The 23625-nt window shown below is 40.0% G+C and overlaps 1 protein-coding gene across 1 annotated transcript; it reads left to right on the forward strand.

The window, feature by feature from the left end:
- Positions 1–514: 514 nt before the first annotated feature.
- wnt10a (wingless-type MMTV integration site family, member 10a) lies at positions 515–22037 on the forward strand. The gene is made up of 4 exons (XM_054614834.1): positions 515–576; positions 2314–2579; positions 7962–8335; positions 21468–22037. The coding sequence occupies exons 1-4, from the start codon at positions 515–517 to the stop codon at positions 22035–22037; spliced, it is 1272 nt and encodes a 423-aa protein (XP_054470809.1).
- Positions 22038–23625: the final 1588 nt, after the last annotated feature.

The raw sequence follows: 23625 nt of genomic DNA on the forward strand, positions 1-23625 counted from the left end.
GGCTGGCGGAGCGCTAAGTGCAGTAGTTTAGAGGACTATCGGAGCGCACGAGACATCACAGAGGAGCAGACTTCATTCAGAGCGACCCTCTCGGATGTTACATCAATGCAAATGTCTCGGCGGAGATACCGGGATGTGTACGGATGTGTATGAGAAAGACCACACTGAGTATTTTTCCTTTAAACTTGTAGCAAACCTCCTCCATTCAGTAAGTTGAGAGGTGCATGAAACTTTTTTTTTTTTTTTTTTTTTTTTTTTTTTTTTTTTTTTTTTTTTTTTTTTTTTTTTTTTTTTTTTTTTTGTGAATGAGTATCCCGCCGCTGGCTGGCACATCTGGACGTCGTCGGGAGCTGTCAAGTCCAGCGCCAACGTTCAGCCGGACCTGACCTGACCCCCTTCTTCTGTTCCGTCCTCCCTTTAACTTTAAGGAATACTGGACTTTAAACTCTTGTCTTCTTTATTTTTGAAAACTTTTTTTTCTTTCTTATTTTTCCAAAAATTACAAGGCATAAAAATGGAACAAGCGATCCTCAGAATAACGTGCATCTTGGTGGTTATCTGTCTCTTGGATAAAAGGTGAGTTGAGTTTAATAAGGAATGAATTCACACTAAAAAAAAAAAAAAAAAAAAAGTTCATCTCTGTGTTGGTTTACTTTACTAAAATGCATCTTTGTTTTTTTGTTTTTTTTATTAAATGAAAATGTCTTTATCAAGTGTATTTATTTATTATTTTCTATGAATTAAATAATGCTGTACTCAAACAGCATTAATGTCAGCTTTCCTTTTCAAGGTAAAAGTTAAATAACACTCACTATTCTGGCTGACATGATTAAAGGGAACGTATACAATCATGAAATAAAGAAGTAAACATTAGTCTACTTTTCAAAAGGTCATGGTCTATTGCCAATTGTCTGCCTTCCAGGCATCCCTCGTTCCCGAACAACGTTGCCAATCAATAAACAGTCCTTTAGAAAAAGATGGTTGTCGGAACAGGTCTACTCTCAAAACACAACAGGTAGGAACAAAAACTGGAATTACAGAGAAACAGAGTTCAACATGCAATGCCACCTAGAAAATAAGCCACCACTATATGCAAATGAGCAACATTTAATGTCATGGCATGTTGTATTTCAGCTTGTAATTATACTCCAAAAATACTGGTTGCTTTTTCAGTCAGAAATTAAACTTTTAGGTCTGTTTTTTGTTTGTTGAAGGGGCTCACATAAAATAAACTTTCAGTTACACATGTTGAGGAAACTATGGAAAGAAAAGTTTCTACAGCTGTGTGAGTGCCTCTGTGTGTCTTACCGTACACTCCTCCCTACACCTGGGTATATGTGTGTGCGTGTCTGGCTGTGCAAGCATGTGTGCACACAGATGTGGATGTATGTGTGTGTGCCCACCGCCAAACATAACCTTCATTTGTGTGTCTCAGTCATACAAACGCTGTGACACCCAACCTGTGTTTTACTTGTAATGATAATGAGAAGCAAAAGCTGAGCACCTTTCAGGTCTCAAGCCATCATCAGCGCAGCCGGTGTTTTCCTTGTTACTGCTGTTACTGTTTCTCTGTGAAGTAGAAAGGAGCTTTGACCGCTGTCAGTTGGATTACTGTTGTTCACATGATTGATCTGCAGCATAAGCAGCCGACAGTTGAGTACAGAGACACACCTCACTGCTAAAAAGCCATTGGATTTGCTTGTTAACTGATTTCCTGAGGTGATTTTACAGCATGACGGGTAAATTGCTTTTTCCCCTGCTGTGTATCTAAAACTCTTACTAGAACTGTTGGATAGATGCCAACGAGTTGAAACTGTTCCCTCACTCCCCACACTTCAACTCACCTGATCTACTGTGCAGCTATTATCATGCACGGCATCAAAGTGAAGATCAGGATACAAAACCTGAATTTGGCATAAATTAATACTAAATGCAAGTACACAATTGCAGGTTTCAGCGCAGGCATTTAAACCACATGTTATATTCTTAGCTCTCTTTTTATATTGGTGACAACTTTGCATGATCATAAAGTGAATCAATCTAAAAAAAAAAAAAAAAAAAAAATGTAATAGATGTGAGAGTGCATTTCCAACGCCAGCATGTGGAGATCAACCCACAGTTTGTGTAATATTTAGGTTTTACACTGGGGATCATCAAGTCTGGTCGTCTGTTGGTTACTGTGGGAACTGACTGCTGTGGCACTCTAGGACCAACAGAAACCCTACTTCTCCCAAGCAGACTTTTGTGAGCAACAAAAGGTGTATTAGTTGTCCGTTTGTCTTGTCAATAACCTGACCTGTATGCTCCATGCAGGGTAGACTCCAATGAAATCTTGGGCCTGAAGCTCCCCAACATCGACCCGATCCTGAATGCCAACACGGTGTGCCTCACACTGCCTGGTTTGACGAGGCGCCAGCTGGAGGTGTGCATGAGGAACCCAGACGTGACGGCTTCAGCAATCCAGGGAATCCAGATTGCAATCCACGAGTGCCAGCATCAGTTCAGAGGACACCGCTGGAACTGCTCCAGCCTGGAGACTAGGAACAAAATACCCTACGACAGCATCGTCTTTAAAAGAGGTCAGTTTTATGGTCAAGATACAATATGCTATAGAAAAAGGCAGACTGTACATTTTCATTTCAATTCGATATACGCTTTTCTTATAACCATTTTGCATCTTTTTCATCAAACACTTGAATCGAAGCAAGTAGAATGCACATATCTCATTTAAGAAAACTTAAGAGACGTCTTTACGGCAATGGGGTGGGAGGTCGACTCAATAACCTGTTGAAAAAAACAACAATGAAGTACAGACAGAAGTGCAGTTCAAAAGTTTATTCTTCAAACAGGCTGTGGTTTCATCCTCAAACACACTTTGATAGAATACCTTGAAAGGATCGGCTTAGAAGATTAGTTTCCACAAAAATACACATCCTAAAAAAGCATTGGCGTGATATTATTCTCCAAACGCAGATACTTTTTCCTAATGCAATTCTTAAATGTTATCTCCAGTTGGTAAAGTTATTTCTAGTGCCTCGCAGTCTGGTATCTACTTTCTAACCCTCACTGTATCTACTCAATAGCTAGTACAAAAGAACACGTAACTTCAAAAGCAGTTAGTCACCTCAAGATTACCAAACCTCATGCAGATCAGTTTTCTGTGATGGTTTGTAGAGCTTGGAGCTTTGCGCGTAAGCCACAAAGGATGAAAGAGGATCTTTAGAGTTGGGAAGCTCTTCAGATGGACTCATTGGGGTTATTGACTGGTAAATGCATCAGTTACTTAATAGCCAGAGCACCTGAATGGATGAACAGCGAACAATGTGGTTGGTAGTTGAGTCTTGGGTTTGTTTTCAATTTTGCCACAGGAGGAACAAGATAGAGCTCAAAGCTGAATTATTTATAGTTCCAAATATTTAAAATGTTAAAAAAGCAAGTTCATTTTCACCGAAAAGCCCCTGACTTGTTGAGATAAAGTGCATCACAGTGCTCTAATGGCAATTTTCGCATTTTATATTAATGTATTGCATTATAGTGAATTTGGCTTTGGTACGACAAAATCAATTTGTTAATTTAAACTTTGAGTTTTCATTGTATAAAAATAAGTGTAAAAGAAGGGTTTATAAATCTGGATTTTTCAAAGTATCCTTTAAGACCGTGTCACAAGATTGTTCATGGAATTCCCCATAATAAAAAAAAAACCTGAACTGATTAAATGTTTCAGATCTTACCTGGAGGGGTGTTGCTATAATTTATGTTCTCCTTAATCTGTGTGCAAATACAATCATGAAACTTAAGTTTTGAAACCCTCACTGAGGACTTTATTCCCTGTCATCGCTGTGGATAGTAGAAATAAACACTATTAACTTAAAACAACATTTTGCTCACACACCTCTGGTCTTACTTTCACTCCTCACTGACTCATTGAAAGGCTGTTTGTCATTATTAGTACAGGCAGTTGCTGGTTGTCTGGCATCCCTGGTTTGCCTCGGGTGCAGAAACTCCAAACCACTGACATAAACAACCTCTTTAAAATTGGATGATTCATCTGTTACATGTTGATACATTCACAAAATCTCCACAGTAGCTATAAGAAATAGATGTAAGTGAGCTTTCTGCAGCCATTGTTGCGTGCAGCTACTGCAAAGAGGTAGTGCTTTCATTGACACAGAGTTAAAGACGTGGTTAAGATAAAATTGTGGAGCTTCACACATATTTTAAATATAACTGCCCAAAGAAAAATATAAGAAAGGGGTTTGAATACCAAACTGGTATTTTGCTTTTCAATCAGTATACTATAATAACTATTTTATCTATCTTTAAAAACAAAACAAAACTTTTCCAGTAAAACGAGATACAAATTAAGTATTTTGGGGAATTGGAACCTTGCCTGTTCCAATATCTTTGCAGAGCTTTCTCAAATCTTCTGATAATAACAAAGTGTTGGAGTTGTCTCTGTATCTCAATGTTTGTTCGGTGTCTAGTTTTACTACATCAGATGCTGCTCTGATCCTCTCTGGCTCTGCCACGTATCTTACTGCTGATTAATTCTGATAACTTTTATAAGGCAATGTTCATTCCTGTTCTGCTTGCATCAAAAACTAGGCTAAAGTGGACGGCTGGAAAATCATGGACAGACAGAAATAGGAGAATCTTTCTCTGTCTCTCTCCCTGTTTTTCTCTGTCACTGTGTCTGTGTCCTCCCTCGCTGGGCTGCTCCTTAATGCTTTTACTTCCCTTGCCAGTGCAAGTGCTTGTGAATTTGCTCTCAGCACTTTCCCAACTCTCGGCGGCAAAAGCATAAACCTGTTTAGTCGGTTTCTGTAACACAAAGTGACAGTTTCCTTTGAATCTTTAATTCATTTTGTCACTTCCTCAACCATCAGTTCAGCCGGGCGTGTCACAGGCGATAAATTATTTGTTGGATTGATTTGTTCCCAGTCTTCCGGGTGCCCGGGTTGCAGAGCCTGACTCAGAGCAGGGCAAGAGCTAAAACAGGCTTTCTATGTATGAGGATGTGCCTAAGTGCCATCCCTTTCACTTCCCCCACCTTGTGTGAGTATAGGTGTTAGGGTGGAGGGCAGATTGTGAGTTAGTTAGTCAAATTATAAATGTGATAGTGTGTTTGTGCAGCTTTTTTTTTTTGCGGATATGAAACAAAATTCATAATTGCCCTTAATCAGATGTTGATCATTCAACAAACAAAGCTCCAATAAACTTTGTGTTAAGGTTACGGTTCGCACACAAGACAAGACACATTGCAGACAAAGTTAGCCACTAGCTTGTGAACATAGTCGGCATATAGCTGCTAAAGAGCCAAGAGCTGGTGGAGACCAAAAACAGAGCTAAAATGAGAGTGTGTCTTGGATTTGCATTCATCAGGTAGACATAAATATGACTCCAACTGAATGCTTATGTTGCTACATATATGCTGTGTATGTTGATAAGGAACGTTTTGCAATCAATCTAAAAAGTGTTGTTTAAATAGCTTGTAAAGTAATGCAGTGTGTGTGTGTGCAGCTCGAAGCCACTGTCAGCAATGTTGCCAGCTTGTTAAAATGAGGATCAGAATCAACTTCCTTGCTAACTGAAAATCAACCGGCATCTGGTCGGGTCACTTGTTTTTTTCAAAGTCCAAGTTGTTAATCAGTGCTTCAGACTGAAAACAGCCCTGAGTTGAAACAGCCCTACATTAAAACAGCCATGGTGGGGGGCTTGTTTAAGGCCTGCAGGTTAATGCGGCGCCTTGACGAATTACATTGCGTTGCAGCAAAAGTTGAGCCTTTTCAACTTTTTTCATGGACGACCCTGCATTGTTTTACCAGAGCCCCCTGTGTTGACCGACTGGCCCCCTTGTAATAAAAAGGCTTTGGTTTCTGTTTTTTTATTTTTACACTGTTTTGCAAGTACTTGCAGTACAGTTGCATTGGAGAACTAGCGACTGTCACCTACTTCATGGATGAATTTCTCGTTTACTTGTTATTGCGCTGTCTCCCACCTTTTATGTGCCCAGTGTCAAGAAAGACAAATAAGTCCAGCATGACAGTGAAGGTGTCAAACTTTACATCATACCTAAAAATAATATGATGTTAACTTAAATATACAAATAAGGAAACACATCAAACAGTGCTAAAAGAGTTAGTTCCAGTTAATGGCCCTTTTGTCGACTCCAGCAAGCAGCCTGAATCATTTCCCCCTTCGAGCAGTCTGCTATAAACTCCTAAGTGGTTTCTTTTCATGTTTTCTTTACAAGTTTCCATTATAACTTCACTGTTTTCTACACAAGTGAGTGACTGCCAGTGGGGCTGCTTTTATAGAACCTGAGGGCACCATGCTTACAGGCAGTAAGATGAGATCTAACAACAAACACTGTGGAGTGTACGAGTGCAAGCGCTGCTGTCGCACTTCATTTCTCAATATTCATGGATTCCACAATTGGACAAGAATTGTTTTTTGTCCCAGGAATATATCAACGTGGACAGGATGAATGTGTACTGTATGTGTTTTTATATTACTAAGAGAAGAGCACTGTAACATTAGTCTTCTGGATTACAGATCAGTTGTGGTAGTGTTGCACTCATTACATGTGCCGCATGCAAGTTAGACTTGATGTCTAGGAGAAAGAGATGTGTTTAGCAGTTAAGGCAAAAGCAGTCGCACATCGAATGGAAAGATTATACGCACACAGCCATTTAACCAACTGCTCTACGCGCAGTAGTCCGTCTGAGCCAATTGGAATTGATTACAAGGCAAAATCCTCGATGTGGCATAATCAGCCTCTCTAACCTAAACACATGCACGTAGAGTAACACGTAGTTTGATCTTAAACCTTTATTTTAAGATTTGAAATTACAAGAAATTTAAATTAAATTATCAGCCATATCAGATGCTTCTCAGTCAAAGAAGAAGAGAATAGCAAAGATATTTGCTATTTTGCAGCATAAATTTAGGATCGGGAGACAGCAAAGAGTTGCAAAGTCAAATATCTTGTACATAAGAAGGAGAGACAGAGTCGTGTTCAGTGTCTGAGTCCTCTGTGAGTCCTCTGATGGGAGTGGTGGGGGTCTGTTAATGTTCAGATGGCCCACAGAGACAAAGTACGTAAGTGTTTGGAAAACTTAATTGCTATTGTCCCAGATGTTCCCCCAGGTTTCATGAGTCTTGGCATATGTGTATAAAGTATGAACGTGTGAATAAACTCTTATGCGTATCTTGATCATAATAGAGGAAGCTCTTTAACTACGCCATTACTGAATGTGTATGAAACAAAATTGGACACATGTTGCGAACAGAAGTAAAAAATGTCTTTGTCTCGCTCGTTTAGCTGTTGTTAAACTGAGTTTTAGGGCTAGGAAAATCACTTGACATCTTAAAGTTGTATCAAGAAGTTTTACAACAGAACTTTAATGAGTGAAATTAAATAGTTTTGTTTACTATTCCTGATGCTGTTTCAGTTAAAAATAGAAAATGTAACTCGACTCAAAGGCCCTCGTAAACGGCGCCTTAGAGATCTGGATTTGGATTGCTATCAAATTTCATCCTCCATCGACCTGGTAATCCTCTCATTTCACTTGACAGGTTCATGACACATGCACACTGGTATGTTGTGCCTGCAGGTTATTGAAAATTTGTTTACATTTTTACATAAACTCAATTTTGAGTAACATTTGATGCGGCTTCTTAAAAGAAACATAGCCGAATACATTATATTTTGGTGTGTTTCTTGTGTAATTCTGGACCTCGCAGTGAAGCACAGTGTCAGTTTAGTGAGTTTAAATTCCATCTTCCTCTTGGTAACTGCCATTTTTCCTGTAAACATGTCTTGTGTTACGACACGTTCTCTAAGACAAAATATCTCAGACTTTCCTTTCCCAAACTCGGTTGCCTGACTGTGTGTGTTCTTATAACCCTCTACTTCCATACGAAGCATTACACCACTAACCTGTCTTTTTACCCAACAGGTTTCAGAGAGAGTGCTTTTGCGTACGCCATCGCAGCAGCAGGCGTCGTGCACGCCGTGGCCAACGCTTGCTCCATGGGCAAACTGAAGGCGTGCAGCTGTGACGAGAAACGGCGTGGGGACGAGGAAGCCTTTCGCATCAAACTGCACCGCTTGCAGCTGGAGGCCATCCACCGGGGGAAGGGTATGGTACACGGCGTCATGGAGCACTTCCCCGCCGACCTGCCGGGACCCCAGGACTCCTGGGAGTGGGGTGGCTGCAGTCCCGATGTGGAATTCGGCGAGAAGTTCTCGAGGGACTTCTTGGATGCCCGCGAAACCTACAAGGACATCCATGCCCGCATGAGGCTGCACAATAATAGAGTTGGGAGACAGGTGAGTGTGGAGGGGATGGTGAGAGGATGAGGCTGTTTGTGTGCACGTGTTTCTCAGAGTTTTATGGAATTCAGAAGACATGCATTATACCAGGCAGGGAAGGGTTTAATGAAAGATGCAATCCAGCTGCATTATTTTAATTGTAGGATCAAGTCCTTTTGGAGCTTGACCCATACTTGGGACTAAAGGTCAAGCCTTTGCTGTTCCAACTGTGACAATTTAAAAAATATATATTTTCCCAACAACTTTATGAAACAAAATCACTTGAAAAGAATTCAGTGTGAGAAGGTAGTTTGTGCAAAAAGAATACTCAGATATGACAATTACATATCAACTCGTGTAGGCGTTGTTTACATTTAAAATTGACAAGGTTAAATTAGGTTGACTCTAACCCTGATGTGCTTTATGTAACTACAAACCTGAGAAGTAAGCAAAACAGAGTTAGAGCGATCATCTTCTTTTGCTATCAATATAAATATTACACTATCTTTAATATGATTTTACAAGAAAACATATTACCCAATAAAACAGGTGGAGAAAGGGTGGTTCGACTGCTACTTGGCCAAAGATAACGCTGGAGTGCACAACACAATCTGATTTTGTTGGCTAGTTCAACATTGGCCTTTTTGTTATTAGATTGGCTGTTCAACATTGGCCTTTTTGTTATTAGATTGCTGTTTATTTCTGCTGGCGGAGATTGTGTGTGTGTGTGTGTGTGTGTGTGTGTGTGTGTGTGTGTGTGTGTGTGTGTGTGTGTGTGTGTGTGTGTGTGTGTGTGTGTGTGTGTGTGTGTTTGTAGGGGTTTTTCCTAAGCTGTGGATCTGTTATTTTAAAGTAACTTTAATAACAACACAATTTATTGGAACACTTCAGATAAAGTGTGTTTTAAATGGTAATTAGATCTTATCACAACTATGATTGTATTCTGTCCATTTCAAACACTTCTTGTGATGGTCTATTGGCAGAAGTATGTTTCAGTGTATAATCACCTGAAAATTACAATCATTGTGTTTTTGTTACTGTAGAATGAGCCGTTTGTATGTATTTACGTGGGTGGGTCCACTTCACAGAGCAGGCCGAAATGTTTCAACAGTAGCCCAGAAGGGACAAACCAATCACTTGCCCTAGATAGGGCCCTTTGCATTTTGGGGTTTTTGGGTCAGCCACTCCAACACACTGACACACAGGAGAAGTTTCAGTTGGTTGCAATCTGCAAGCCCACCACTAGATGCCACTCATTCTGACACACTGCATCTTTATTTGAGTAGAATCAGTCTCTCTTCGTCTTTCCTGCCAATAGGAGACTACTTAGGAGGGAGGGCGGAAGCTACGGGAGACATACCTTCAAGTAGCGGTTAGCTGTAGCACTCAGCCAGTGCTGGATTTGTACGTTCTAGGCTACAAAGTCAATGAATAAGCATTGAGGTGCAACATCAGTTTCATGAGTTACTGTAATAATTCATTATTAAAATAATTAGTAGGTTAAAATGTCATTATAATAAAACACTCCTATTGAGGTTTCTGCCTTGGGCAATGTGAGAAAAGAGATGTAAATGATGATACAGCAGCTATGTGGTGGAACTGACACAAGAAGCAACTGATAATTGCTCATTGTTCCCTGTTTCCTCTTGACTAATTTGGGACTGTATCTCTCCATCAGTTTACTTCTGGTTTCCTTGATTATGCAGACAAAACACAAATGTGGAGCCTGTGAGCCGAACTTGACAACAGCTGGCCTCCCTGCTGTAGCTGGGATGGTATAAATAGTTATAGATGTAGAACTGGTGACTTATGTTCCATTTTGGGTTGGGGCTGAAATGAAGATGAAGAGTAGTAATGAGTTCATGAGCCAAGCAAGGAGAGTAATTTGTCTTTTGGGTACTTTTTATGTGGATGTAGCAAGTAAGGTTAAAAAATGTGGTAACAGGCATAGTCACAGAATGGCCTCATGTATTTAGTCTCTCTGCTTTACCTATTGAAGACACATTCTTGAAAATGATTGATGGATAAAGGCAGACTTACAAACTGTTCCACATCTAAAACAGGTTTTTCTTTCCTTGTTAGCTGGTCCTTTTTAAGGCAGTGTATCCTGCCAAATGCCCTTGAGCGTTTGAAACCTCTTTCTTGTTTGGAATTGAGTCTCTAATATGCAAAAATGCATGATGACACAGACACCAATTAGCCTATTAGCCTCAAATTTATACAAAAGCAACTCCTCAATTGTATGTTATAAGTGACTATTACAGTGATCTGTCAAAATCAAGTTGATGTTTTTTATTCTCTTTTAGCTTACACTGTATGGCAGTATAATGGCTTGATGTCTGCAACACAAAATACAATAGACAGTGGGATGTGGTATTCATTTGAAGAAAAGCCAACATATCCTGTAGATGTTAACGGAAGTAACAACTGACAGACGTTCATTTGGGTTCTATACTTTGTTATATGGGAGCCTGAATTTCAAAGACCTGATATCAATTGAAGGCAAACTTTCTGCAGTAAATCATGTAACATTACAAACAAGTTTATGAAAGAAATCCAGTTATTCCATTTGGCAGGTGGAGTGCCCCGAGGAAAGTCTTTCAAATCCTTAATATGTAATCACACCCTTTTAAACTTTGAAAAGACAAACAGTAGCTAAAAGAAATCAAACCAGAACTGGCACTGCTCTGCCATTTGTTAATTTACAGTTTGATCTTCCCAGAGGGTTATTTAGAAAAACGAACTATTTGTTCTTGGATACCTCAGAAGAAATGTAACTTTCTGTGTGCCAGGCTGTGAATTTTCAGCCAAGGCAGCAGAAACATTAATCAAACTTACTCTTACTCAGAAGTCACCAACATCAAAGAGATGGTACCTCGGTTCTTTACGAGCAGAGAAGACCAACTGACGCACCTGATAACTTTGGAAGGATTCAAAGCTAAAGTATTTTTCCTGCTCACTACTCTGATAGATCTGGATATACACCAGTGTTGATGTCAATCAAGATATAAAATTAGGGGGCGATGTGAGCTTTCAGTAGAATATCAAATCAGTATCAAATCATTGTTTCACGTGGAGATGCTTAGAGGGCTGGCTTGTTACAGCTCAACACAGGCTGGAGATCAGTGCTTGAAGAAGTGTAATGTACAAAGGCAATTACTGGCTGTGGAGGAATATAGAATGAAGGAGAAAGAGAAACCTAAAGAAAGATGACAATGAAGGACGAAGAAGATAGACGAGCGGCACAGAACAAACTTATAATGAGTCATTGCGGAGCTGTTGAACCTTAAAATACCATACACCTTGATGACTTCAAATGCTATAGGAAGTCTCAACAAAAAAACTCTTAGACCTTGAAACACGCACACACACACACACACACACACACACACACACACACACACACACACACACACACACACACACACACACACACACACACACACACACACACACACAAACGACCCCTAGAATCAAACAAAAAGCACTGACAGGTGGGACTTCAAAATAATGCCTACCCTTCCCGTATCTCTTTCCTCCCGCCGACCCGACACCACCACAAACGCCTCACCTCCCTCCGCCCCGCTCCTCCCCTCCATCCCCCTGCCCCACTCCCCCTTTTTCAGAGAAGTAGTCTTTAGGCAGAGGAATGCGGTGGTTTTTTAGTGGGGTGTGCATGTCGCCTCATGCCCACCCCAGGGTTCTCACGACGTTCCGTCTTGTTTTTAGCCCTAATTAGTGGCTGCTGGCAGTTTGGAAACAGATGTTTAAAACCCTGCAAAAGATTTTAGACTTCAAACAACGGGGCGGAAAGTAGAAAGAGATTCGCCCTTCCTTCCCTCCTCTCTTCCCCCACTGCTGCTCTGCCTCCTCCAACTTCTCTCCAGCAGGGCTGATTATAGAAATAATACTGAGCAGTAAGACATCAATGCGAAGGGGAGGTTTATTTACATATGATGTCAGCATATCCCTAATGCCATAAATGTGTAAAGGTCAAAGTTTACCAAAGCTTACATTTGAAGAAAAAGAAAAATATACATATGATATATATATATATATATATATATATATATATATATATATATATATATATATATATATATATATATATATATATGAATGAGTGTAAGTAGGCGAAATAGTTAAATACATTTCAAGTATCTACATTGTTAGATCAATCCCCTCCCAACAACTTTTGTCACTTCCATAACTTTTTTGCTAACATAGTATTTACAGTATTTTTATTCAACTGATTTATTCATCTTTTATTGTTCCTCAGATTAATATCAATTGATAGTTTTCAATTAGTCGGAATTTCACATTAACTTAACCGTGAAGATGCACAGTTCAGCCCTCCATGGTGTCGTTGCAGTGAACCAAAACAAACTACTGTTCAGAAGTTAATAAGAGCAGTTTTAAAAGACTGACTACATGTTTGAAGTGGCTGCTTTTGACATGGAAACACTTTACAGGGGCAGTAAATTTCTTGGCCAAGTTTTTTTTTTTCTAATGTTCTTCTCAATCGTTTAGTGAGCACACCTCAAAACAAATGCCTGGCACGCTTTCCTGCGTTCATGTTGCACAGCTTAGAGCCATGCAGAGGTTCTGTTGAATCCTGTCGGTTCATTAGACAGGTGGTGACAGTGCTGGCTCTGCAACAGTCTGCAGTGTTACTGGCAAGCGTGGTTTGGTAATTACAATTTACAATAAGGGCCTGACTTTAGGGCAACTAAGGATAGATGGTATCCCCCTTTTCATGAAATATAATATACATTTCAACTTCTTTTGACTTCTTATCCCAATTTCTAATTAACCTAATTTTCTGATCAATACTTGGAACTTACACATTTGAGACATATGCCCTGGTTATCTCCAAATCATTTACAAGGGTTGTTCATGAAGGCACTTGTGTTTCTGGCATTTTGTCGACTCTTTGTGATGTTGACAGTATCACTAAGTGTAAGTGAAGATGCATGTGGACAGGTTATAGTTGCAAAAGGGATTTCGATGAAATCCTTCTGATTGTGTCACTCAAAAGCGACTGTTGGCAAAGTTTATGGTGACAGACACACAAACACACATCTCAGTCATCTATGCGGCCCGGCGAGCTACTACTACCCTCAAGCTAACGGTCAAGTGTGGTTCTACATGATGGAAGGCACAAATAGCATTTGATTGGATAAGAATGAGTCATCAAGAATTATGGGAAGAGAAAAGGGAAGGGTTTTGTGTAATTGCTACAAGTTAACACAGGACAAAGGCCTAGGATTTGGAATTTTTTTATTTTTTCTTTTACATTGTCTTCAAGAATGACTGTGATTTGCATTTGCTCTGCAGGTCTGCTCAGACCATGTTAACAGCATTCCACACAGTTGTATTTTGTACGATCTTTGCAGTTCTGTGAGTTTATGATGTGACCCAAAATACAAATTGTGGAGCTGGCCGAACTCTCATTCCCAGTCCCTCTATTGTGTGATTGACTGGCTTGTGAGTGCCTTATAGCCAAACCCCAGGGGAAAGTGCAAGCTTTGTGTGGCAATGGTTCCACTGGGACCAAAGACACACAGCAACTGAATATGTTAACCAATCTGAAACTAATTGAATCAATATATTTATATTCTCTTATTGTACCCGTTGTAAAAGAATATCAGCTTCCACTAGGCACAATTTAGAATCTCTCTTGTCTGATGCCATCATGTGCTGTATGTCATTCTTAGTAGAAAAGGAAGGACTTGTTGTCTGATAGATTCAAAAATTATAAATAACCTCAGCCACCTGCCACTCACACTTTAGAGGAAGTGGTGAGAACTGATGTGCTGCCAACTGTTATCTTTGAGAAGCTGATGTCTTCATGCAATTGAAGGCCTATTTGGCGTGAGTCAAGGCCCAGCATTGCTTCACCAGATCATTAAACATACCGTAAAAGTGATTTAAACCATAATGAATCCAGAGCAGCACCCCCTCTTGATCCAAACCAGCAATAGTAGGACTCCAAGGATCCTTTCATGCCTAATTTAACCCTTGAGCAATGATAAACTGCTCTCCAGAGCCCATTCACGTTAATTCATTGACTCAGAACCCACACCAAAAGGCAAAGTGTGTTTGATCAGAAATAGCAACATTAGTGTGCCATTGGTCCTGTGCTCTTCAGAGGCCATTTCATATCATCAGTGGTGTGCAGTGCATTCCACAGTCCTGACAGTACAGCGGCAGAGCATTTGATCTGACCCACGCCGCACTGTAGACACACAAACACAAATACACACACACGCACACACACACACATGCATGTGCTTATGTACGCGCCTCTCCTTTACTCACGCGTAAATATACACATAGGCAAATGTTTCATAGTAAAAGCTCAGCAGGTGGAAGTGCTTATGCTGGTAATAACATTTTATAAGAGTCTCTAAGTAAGAGCTGTGGCCATTGTGTGCAATTAACAGTGAGTAAATACTACACACAAAGATACACACACACACACACACACACACACAGACACAAACAGACACGTTCTAATGTAGTTCTCTATGTATACTGTAGATATGCTTTTGCTCAGTAATTGCATGTCATTGTGTTTGCATGCGTGCGTGTGTATTTGTCTGCGTACGCTTAACTGTTCTTTTGAAGCAAGGCGTTTGATTTGTTTAAAGTGATGTCTGGGCTTAATGTGCTGCTGTGGGATTTGTTTGTGTGCTTTGATATCGCCTTGGCTCTCTGCTTGGCTTTAAAGACCATTTAGTAGATTGTCTTTGAACTGACAAACACAAGGCAGCATGCAGACTAGTTGCTGTTTATCAGCAGGAAGGGTCGATCGTGGGACACAAAGACATCAGATTAGGATTTTCCCAAAAAGTGGTTAGTGGTGATGACACAGGGATTGGCCCACGATTAAATTCAATGCACCCAACAAAGCAGAGAATAAGGCATAAATTATACATGTATAGGTACAGAGTAGCTGGTTATGACAACATGGTGAAAATGTACTTTATAAATCTTCTGATGCAAAAAGTTTGATTATTAATTTGGATTAAAATTGAGACCTAAATTAAAGCATTTTACACTAAATAAAAAATGTTTATAGACTTCTTATGTTGCTTATAAAAAAAACTGATGATTGATTATATAGGGTGAAATCACATATTTGACAACAAGGAATATTTCTGTTGTGGGATTCCTCATTAATGTTGATACAAGCACAGGCAGAGAGCAAATTGCTCAATATTTCCGCTCTCCATCAAACACTGTTGGTGTTATGTGTGATACGCCACAGGACTTTCCCCCTACAAAGAAAAAAAACTATGCTGTAAATCACCCTTCATTACTACTGAGACAGTATTGAGTCAACTAAAACTTGATATTCGATCGGGATGACAATATCAGGGTGTAACATAAGGCCAAAAGGAATGTGGTAACACTTCACCTTTGGCATAGTCCAGTCCAGGATCACAGTCTTCACTGAGACAGGGCTGCAACAAGCACTTGCATGAAATTTCTCTCCATAATTACTGACTATTGCTACAGGGAATGTGTTAAATGAATGTGGAAAATAGTAGATTGCCACATACTGCACTTTTTTATTCATTGAACACAAAACAAAAATAGCAAAAAAAATGTTTATTGGCTGCGTGACCTTAAACTTCATCAGGTCGTGTAGACAAAAACAGGGCAAAGTGTGAGAGTTGTCCTGGTTTTCAAATACCTCACATAACTAAAACTCTTGTGGTTCTATTCTGGCTGGGGAACTGGGTCACATGTCTTCACCCTTTCTTTCTTGCTGCTCTTGTTTTCTGGCTTTTGGTTCTTCCTGCTGTTAACTCTCTAGTAAAAGCCAAAGCATCAGACTGCGGTACCAGGGCCTGACACCAGCTCTGATCTTTGGTTTACTTCGTCCGCACCTCTTCATTTAACGGTAGTCTGCTGTGCTCTAGTCCAGTGTGCTGCACTTTTCCCCAGTCTACTGTATTATGTAGCCTGCTGTCCTAATCTGCCACCAACATGTTGTATTTGATCTCTGTCTGGGGTTGTTTTATAGAAGCCTCTGTCTTACTCTCTAAGCCAATTAAAACTTGCCAGATGTTTGTTTTCTAACTGTGGTCTGACTGCCGTTGACTTTGACGCAATTACATCCCTCGGTGTACGTGCAATGTAAGCCAAAGGACTGCAGTGAGACACATGCTGTGCCATTGTAATTTGTTTCATCTTCAAAACATTAGCGCTTTTCTTCGTTTAACACGGTAACCTACTTTAAGCTTTTTATAGCTCGTTCAAAGTGACTCAAGTTGTGTGAGACTTATGTTCTTCCGGCTCACACTGCCAAGACAATCACAGCTGGTGACAGGTTAGATAGGATTGCTGATTACAATGTACTATTGCTAATAGCGGCAGGGCCCTGATAGAGTGTCAGATAGACGGAGAGATGATTTGTCATAACGCTCACGCAAAACCTCACACACACACAAACAGACTTTGGGTGTCAAGCGGTGTAGGGACAGCAAAAAAAGATAATCCAGAGATCATCTCCTCCTCCTGTCATGCTCTTTTCCTCTCTCCTTCCCTCTCCCCTCCCTTTACCTCCACATTTACTGTACACCACCCCCTTCAGCTCCACCCAGCCCCTCCTCCACCAGACAGAGTGCCCTCAGGGGTAATTCTAAAGATCTACAACAAGGCACCAATATATCACTGCGTCACTTTTCTTCCCCTTTTTTTCCACTGCAGTCAATTCAGATATCGTAAAAACAGACCAAGAGACGGTCAGACATAGCCCCCAGGTACAGATGAGAAGGAACAGGAAGGAACCGGAAAATCCAAAACCTTTCAGCTGATCATCAATAACCAGTCTGGATCTTGAAAATACAGTCGAAAATTATTTGAAGAGTGACAGGTATTTCAATATGTTACACCAGTAAAGACTACAAAAAAACAACAACGCGTGAATGATCTGAGCTCACTGTCTCAATTTGTTTCCAAGTTATTTGATTCAAATCAATTTCATGCATTTGAGCTGCTAAATATATGCTTCAATTATTTTGACACTGCAAAGACACATTTAAAATGTAATGTTGCATTTCCATTATATTAAGTTAAATCAGGTGCTCATCATGTTTTTCATTTTGTCCTCTTGTACAAAATGTACTCAACTAGTGTTTAGCAGTTCTTTTGTCAGATGGATCAGCAGTTCACATGTCATACTGACAGACCACTTTTAATATGGCAAGAGCAGACAGCTTCCCCTATTTCCTATTTATTACCTGTTGAGGATTTAGACTATACCTGTTTGCCTTTCAACTACAAGTGAAAAGAATAATTGACATACTTGTCACCCGGAGTTATTTCCTTTTGTTGAGGTTTTTCGGAGCCTGCAAACTTTTATTAAGCTCTGCCCAGTCAGAGCACAGGGTGTGCAGCACGCCATGTGTGTTCAACGGGTAAATCCACCTTAAAACAGGAGTCACAGATGTTATTCCTTTGATGCTGAATTGTGTTAATTTATGAATGGTGTGGTAATCTCTTTACATTTAGAAAAGTTGTTGCAGGCCTTGCCAATCAGTAACATGTTGTGTCTTATAGAATAAAGAGAACTTTTAGGATGCAACATTATCCATTTATAGTGACACATAAAGCATAACATTAGTTTTTCTAAACCCTGCACACCTTCGGACTTATTATCTGACACTGGCTAAGTTCTACCTGTTTGTATTTGTGGTTGCTGTGGTGCAAACTTGCCCATAGCCAATAAAGAACACGATAAAGCTGCTTAGGTTGGCTAAACCAGTGTACACAAAGTGGGGATATATTTTTTAATATTATGGTTACTTTTGTTACACTACCTGTAGCTCCATAAAATGTATTTTGTGAATGATTTGCTGTTTGGCCTTATGTATAACGCTCTGTTGCTACAGTATGGAGGCTACTAGGTAGTTAAGCTAGGTAGCCTGACACGCTAACAATTTCATTTTTACGTTAGGTCAGCCAGTTGTTGAATCCATTCCATAAGTGTAAGTTCTAGTTTTTTTTTTAGAGAGGTTAAAACAACCACACCACCCTCTAAACTCTTTTAATGCAGAGTTCAACCCTGCACACGCTGCTTTGGCATATTTAGAAATCCAAAGGCTACAGTTGGACAGTCACTGTTCAGAGGAGGGTCGATTGCATTTAGCTGCAATTAATTGCAAACATTATTCATAGAAGCCAGACATTCTTTAGCCTACTATTGGAAACATCACAGTCTTAGTGAGAATATTTCCATATGGTGATCTGCCCTAGCAAACTATTTACTCTACTTGGATACACATAAAACATTTTTTTTTTTGAGTTATGCTGCTGTGGTCCATAATCTCCCAGAACATTTTTTATTTATTCCCCAGCCAAAATATGACAAAATGTCATTAGAAATAACACTTTGCTTGTCTGCTGTTTTTGTTGCTTTACTGTCCTTTGAAACCCCTATCCTGCTGTGCGAATGTACCTTCAAACAGAAGCAATGTGGATGCAATTATGACTTAGGTCAGTTGGTCCCTTTAAGGTTTAAGTGGGTTGGAGAGTTTTATGATTACAGACTTTGCTGTGTGTTTAAGGCCAGAGCGTTTGTGATTCTGGGGTTGCCTCTGCCCTAAAAACTGAACCAAACACTGCAATCTGAACTCAGTGCAAGTGCTGTTTGAGCTGTTATAATGTTGTTTACTATAAAGTCTTACAGCCTCTCCTCACCACGGATCACAGCTTCTTTAAATGCTGTTTTCAACACTCCCAATAACAGTAGACCCATGTTTATCCAAAATGCATGCTTCTTGGATAAGTTTTTGTATTATTTCGTGTAATTGTTATAATACACCCCTGAAATGATTAAAAGCTGCAGCAGAAATGTTGCCAACAATTAATTTTATTAAATGCTCTACATTACTGGCAAATTTGATTGTTAATGGTAACAGCACCCTATTTTAATATAAGCATACTTTTACATATTGTATGAATATGACCAAAAAAGTAAGCAACCAATATTTACATAATCTAACCCAAACTCTATGAACACATATACACTGCCTCTAATTTTGAGAAAAACACTATGTTTTTTATTTGTTGCTGCTCCAGATGGTCCAGACCATCCCTGCTACCTTTCTTTTTGTCACATGATTTCATTTTCTTTTAAATTCTATTTCGAAACTTTTTCTTTTGGACTGTGACTGATCACTATTGACTTAGTGGCAAGCAAGTGTTTTTCTATGCCACTCTTTTTTTCTTTATTCCAAACATATGAGTCAAGTAGCTCTTTTTATCACCAGTTCTCTGATTCATCTCTCCACTCACCAATGCTTCAGAACAAGGAAACATGATTTATTTTTCTTTTTTTTACTCTGAATGATTTGCTCAATTGGGAACCAACAGCCCAGCGTGCAATGGAGCCTTAGAGCATGAAAGCACTCAACAACTTGTTCTAGCTCCATCTGAGGAAAAAAGAAATAGGCTATTGAAGTGTCAGATTTTTGGCAGTCACCCATATTGACCTTGACTTTGTATAAGTGGGGAACAGGATTGTCACACTCAATAGATATATTATAGATCTCTCCCATCACTATTTTTCTCTCTATCCTTTCCGTTCCTACTGCTGCTTATCTAATGGATGAGATCCTAGTTAAATAACGGAGGGGATTGGCCAATCTTATTTATTAACAAGGGAAATTATTCATGTGAACCCCATTCGGGAGTTTCATGTTCTGAAGGCAAAGCCAGAAGATACTACAGGATTATTCCTGCACACACATACGTTCAACCATGGGCACATACATGCAGTATCACAAACATGCATGAACTTACTGTATAGGTTTCATGCTTAGACATACACAGACACAAAGAACACACCCCATGAACTCACTTCTTAAAATTACTCACACACTGTGGTTTGCCGTATCTGTCTCATTCTCCACGGATGACAGAGAGTGTGTGGGTGACAGTCATGTTGTGTGTGTGTGTGTGTGTGTGTGTGTGTGTGTGTGTGTGTGTGTGTGTGTGTGTGTGTGTGTGTGTGTGTGTGTGTGTGTGTGTGTGTGTGTGTGTGTGTGAGATTAGCATTATTGCTAGCACATGTGTGGAATGTGTTGAACTGTGCAAGTGTCCAGCATGTGTGTGTGTGTGTGTGTGTGTGTGTGTATGTGTATGTTGATAGGGGTGGCAACAGCAGCAGCATCTGTCAGTACTCTGGGTGGCCTCAGTGTTCCTGTTGGTAATTGGATCTTAAAGTTTAGAACAGGTGATGACTGACAAGACTCACACACATAAATGCATACACATGTCCTTGAGGAAATATCATCGGGGTGCGATGGACAGGATTCCTGCCATGTGGGATGTACCTGTGCGTGTGTGTGTGTGTGTGTGTGTGTGTGTGTGTGTGTGTGTGTGTGAACTGAATATGTACTGCAGTGTTCATCATGCTCTGATTGAACATGTTGTGTTTATGCTTGTTTATGCATTCACATATAGTATCATCCGAGGCTAGAACAGGGCCTATAGCAATAGCAGTTTGATGAACCATTCAATTATGTGTATAAAAAATGCTTATTCCTGTAATGTAATAAAATGAAAACAATACACGCTGGCTGTTGATATCACTGTAGTTTCACTGCGCAGCATTAAAACATCAAAGTGAAAATATAATAACAAAAAACACTGTAATGCTCCAATCTGCTGCTACATGTGTGTCATGCATGGAGTCATTATTTCACGCCAAAAAATGAATAATGACTCTACTGTCTGTTTGGGAAATGCCTGCATCCATCTGTGTTATTTGATATCAGTGTGTTTGACAACAAGAGTCAGACCACCTGGCTTGTTAAATGCGGGACCAATATTCCTTCAGGGAACTATGTGTCATTCACTATACGGTGGCGTGCTTAAAAGAACAAACAAATTTAACAACAAAATAATTGTTTGAAATATGAAAAAGTTTGAATTATGACATGCAGTCCGCAACATCCTGTACCTGTTTATATTAAACTTCAAATGTAGGCAGTAATCAAGAAAGTCATTAATCCTTCTCCTTTTCTTTTTCCTCACCTCCTCCAACCCCTTCCTCTACTTCCTCTCCTCTGCTCACTTCCTCACTCCATCCCACTCTCTCTCTCTTGTCTGTCTCCATCTGTTTTTTTCGCAGGTGGTGCTGGACCACATGAGAAGGAAATGCAAGTGCCACGGGACTTCAGGGAGCTGCCAGCTGAAGACCTGCTGGCAGGTCACCCCAGAGTTCCGGGTGGTGGGCTCAATCCTCAAAGAGCGCTTCCACATCGCCACGCTCATCAAGGCTCACAACCGAAACACCGGACAGCTCGACCACTCCAACCACAACAACAACAACCACCACAACAACCACCATAACCATCACAACCACCACAACCACCACCACCATCACCATCATCAGAACAACCACCACAATCACCACCACCATACACATCGGCGGCGTCCAAGCGTCAACGAACTGGTCTACTTTGAAAAGTCGCCAGATTTCTGCGAGCGGGACCTGGGCTCGGACTCGGCAGGAACGCAGGGCCGGATCTGCAACAAGACCAGCCCCGGCATGGACAACTGCGAGAGTCTGTGCTGCGGGAGAGGCCACAACATCCTGCAGCAGACGCGGAGCGAACGCTGCAACTGCAAGTTCCATTGGTGCTGCTATGTGGTCTGCGAAGAGTGCAGGATAACAGAGTGGGTCAGTGTCTGTAAATGAAGAAACACACTAAAAGACTGTACACACTTAAGAAAACAAAGAAAAAGAGACCTTTTTTTAAATCAAGACTATTCATTTAAAAGGGGAATATGACTGTAATATATGTGCCCCATACCTTTTCGCGGTGGACTGCTGTTTTCCAGAAGAGCGATGACAGAGTGTGAAGGTGTTGAGCAAGCAGAAAGATTGATGTGCATGTTGGTTTAGAGTGTGCACATGCAGGAATTGTCTTAAGCTGCCACAACTCAGAGAGTTTGGATGGTTACTATGTTCCTCTTGAGACAAAGGAACAAAGTTAAATCAATTAACTATCTGAAAGCTCAGATTCTGAAATCTGAGCTCAAAAAACAACAAAAGATTGTTGTTTCATCAGCATATGTTGACTGACATACAGCTGCATGATATTCAGGTGAGCAGCGAGGAAGTTGAGAGTAAGCAGTAGATTGCATGCAGAAAGAAAATAATAATGCTTCATAGCACCAGCAGTATATAAAGTCAAAAGGCTGAGACAACTATAGACCTTATCACACATCAGGATTCACAATGCACAGGATTTTACATAGCACAACACACCTGGAGCACTTAAGGATTTAGTGCCTTGTTCAAGGGCGGTTTATAAGTTTCAATGTTTATAGCAACTATCATGTTTCACCAAAAAATACAGCCGTGGATTGTCTGCATCAGCTGACAGTCTAGATGTATCAGTCAATGTTACTATGTTGTTTGCATAATTTGTAACCCCTCAAAAAATACATTCGCACAAGTCCTGTGAAAGACTGAAATATTTAAATTAGAACGTTCCATAAAAGGGGCTTTTATATGAGGACATTACATCAATGATGAACCACAGTGGCTGAACATTAAGTCAAACAAAATACATTTTTCGGTACGATTTCTCATATAAGACCCTTAAAACTGAACCCATTTCCTTCCCTCTAATAGAAGGGGTTGAAATAAAATCCACACAAATCAGCTTCCAAGAGAGTAAGTACAAGCACTAACTCTATGCACAATAAGATTAGCCTTGTAGCAGATATATTCATTGAGTTGTATCAAAAAGGTTCCAAGTGTTCGGGACTTTCAGAATACAGTGCACGAAAGACCTTCATTTAACAAGTACCATTTTCATCTTAAGCATGATCTGAACAGCATTGTTAATAAAACTGAATGATGCTGCACAAATACCATCAATAAAGTTAAAGTGCCTCAGGAAACTGAGTGCACATGAACAGGCTTAGGTTCCTCACACTATAAACATCCTACACTGCCATCAATCAAAGTGTTTCCTGTTTTGTGATGTAATGTACTGTGTGCGACACTGTAAGTTTCTTGTGATATATCTACACTCACCTTCTACACAATTCTTCCATGTGTGAAAATAGGGATTTTCCGATGTCAACGTCAATATATATAAATAACAAAGTTGATTCATTTCTATGCACATTTCAAATATTATATTTGGTCTCAAGAAAAGTGTTTGAGTGAGGCTCCTTATCAGAAAGCGTAATTTATTTCAAGCAAATATTTTTTCTGTGCTGACAGCAGAGGAAAAAAAAAAATCTGGAATTGTGTTTCCAGTATAACGGAT

The sequence above is a fragment of the Anoplopoma fimbria genome, chromosome 16 (assembly GCF_027596085.1).
Source record: "Anoplopoma fimbria isolate UVic2021 breed Golden Eagle Sablefish chromosome 16, Afim_UVic_2022, whole genome shotgun sequence".
NCBI classification, from domain to species: Eukaryota; Metazoa; Chordata; class Actinopteri; order Perciformes; family Anoplopomatidae; genus Anoplopoma; species Anoplopoma fimbria.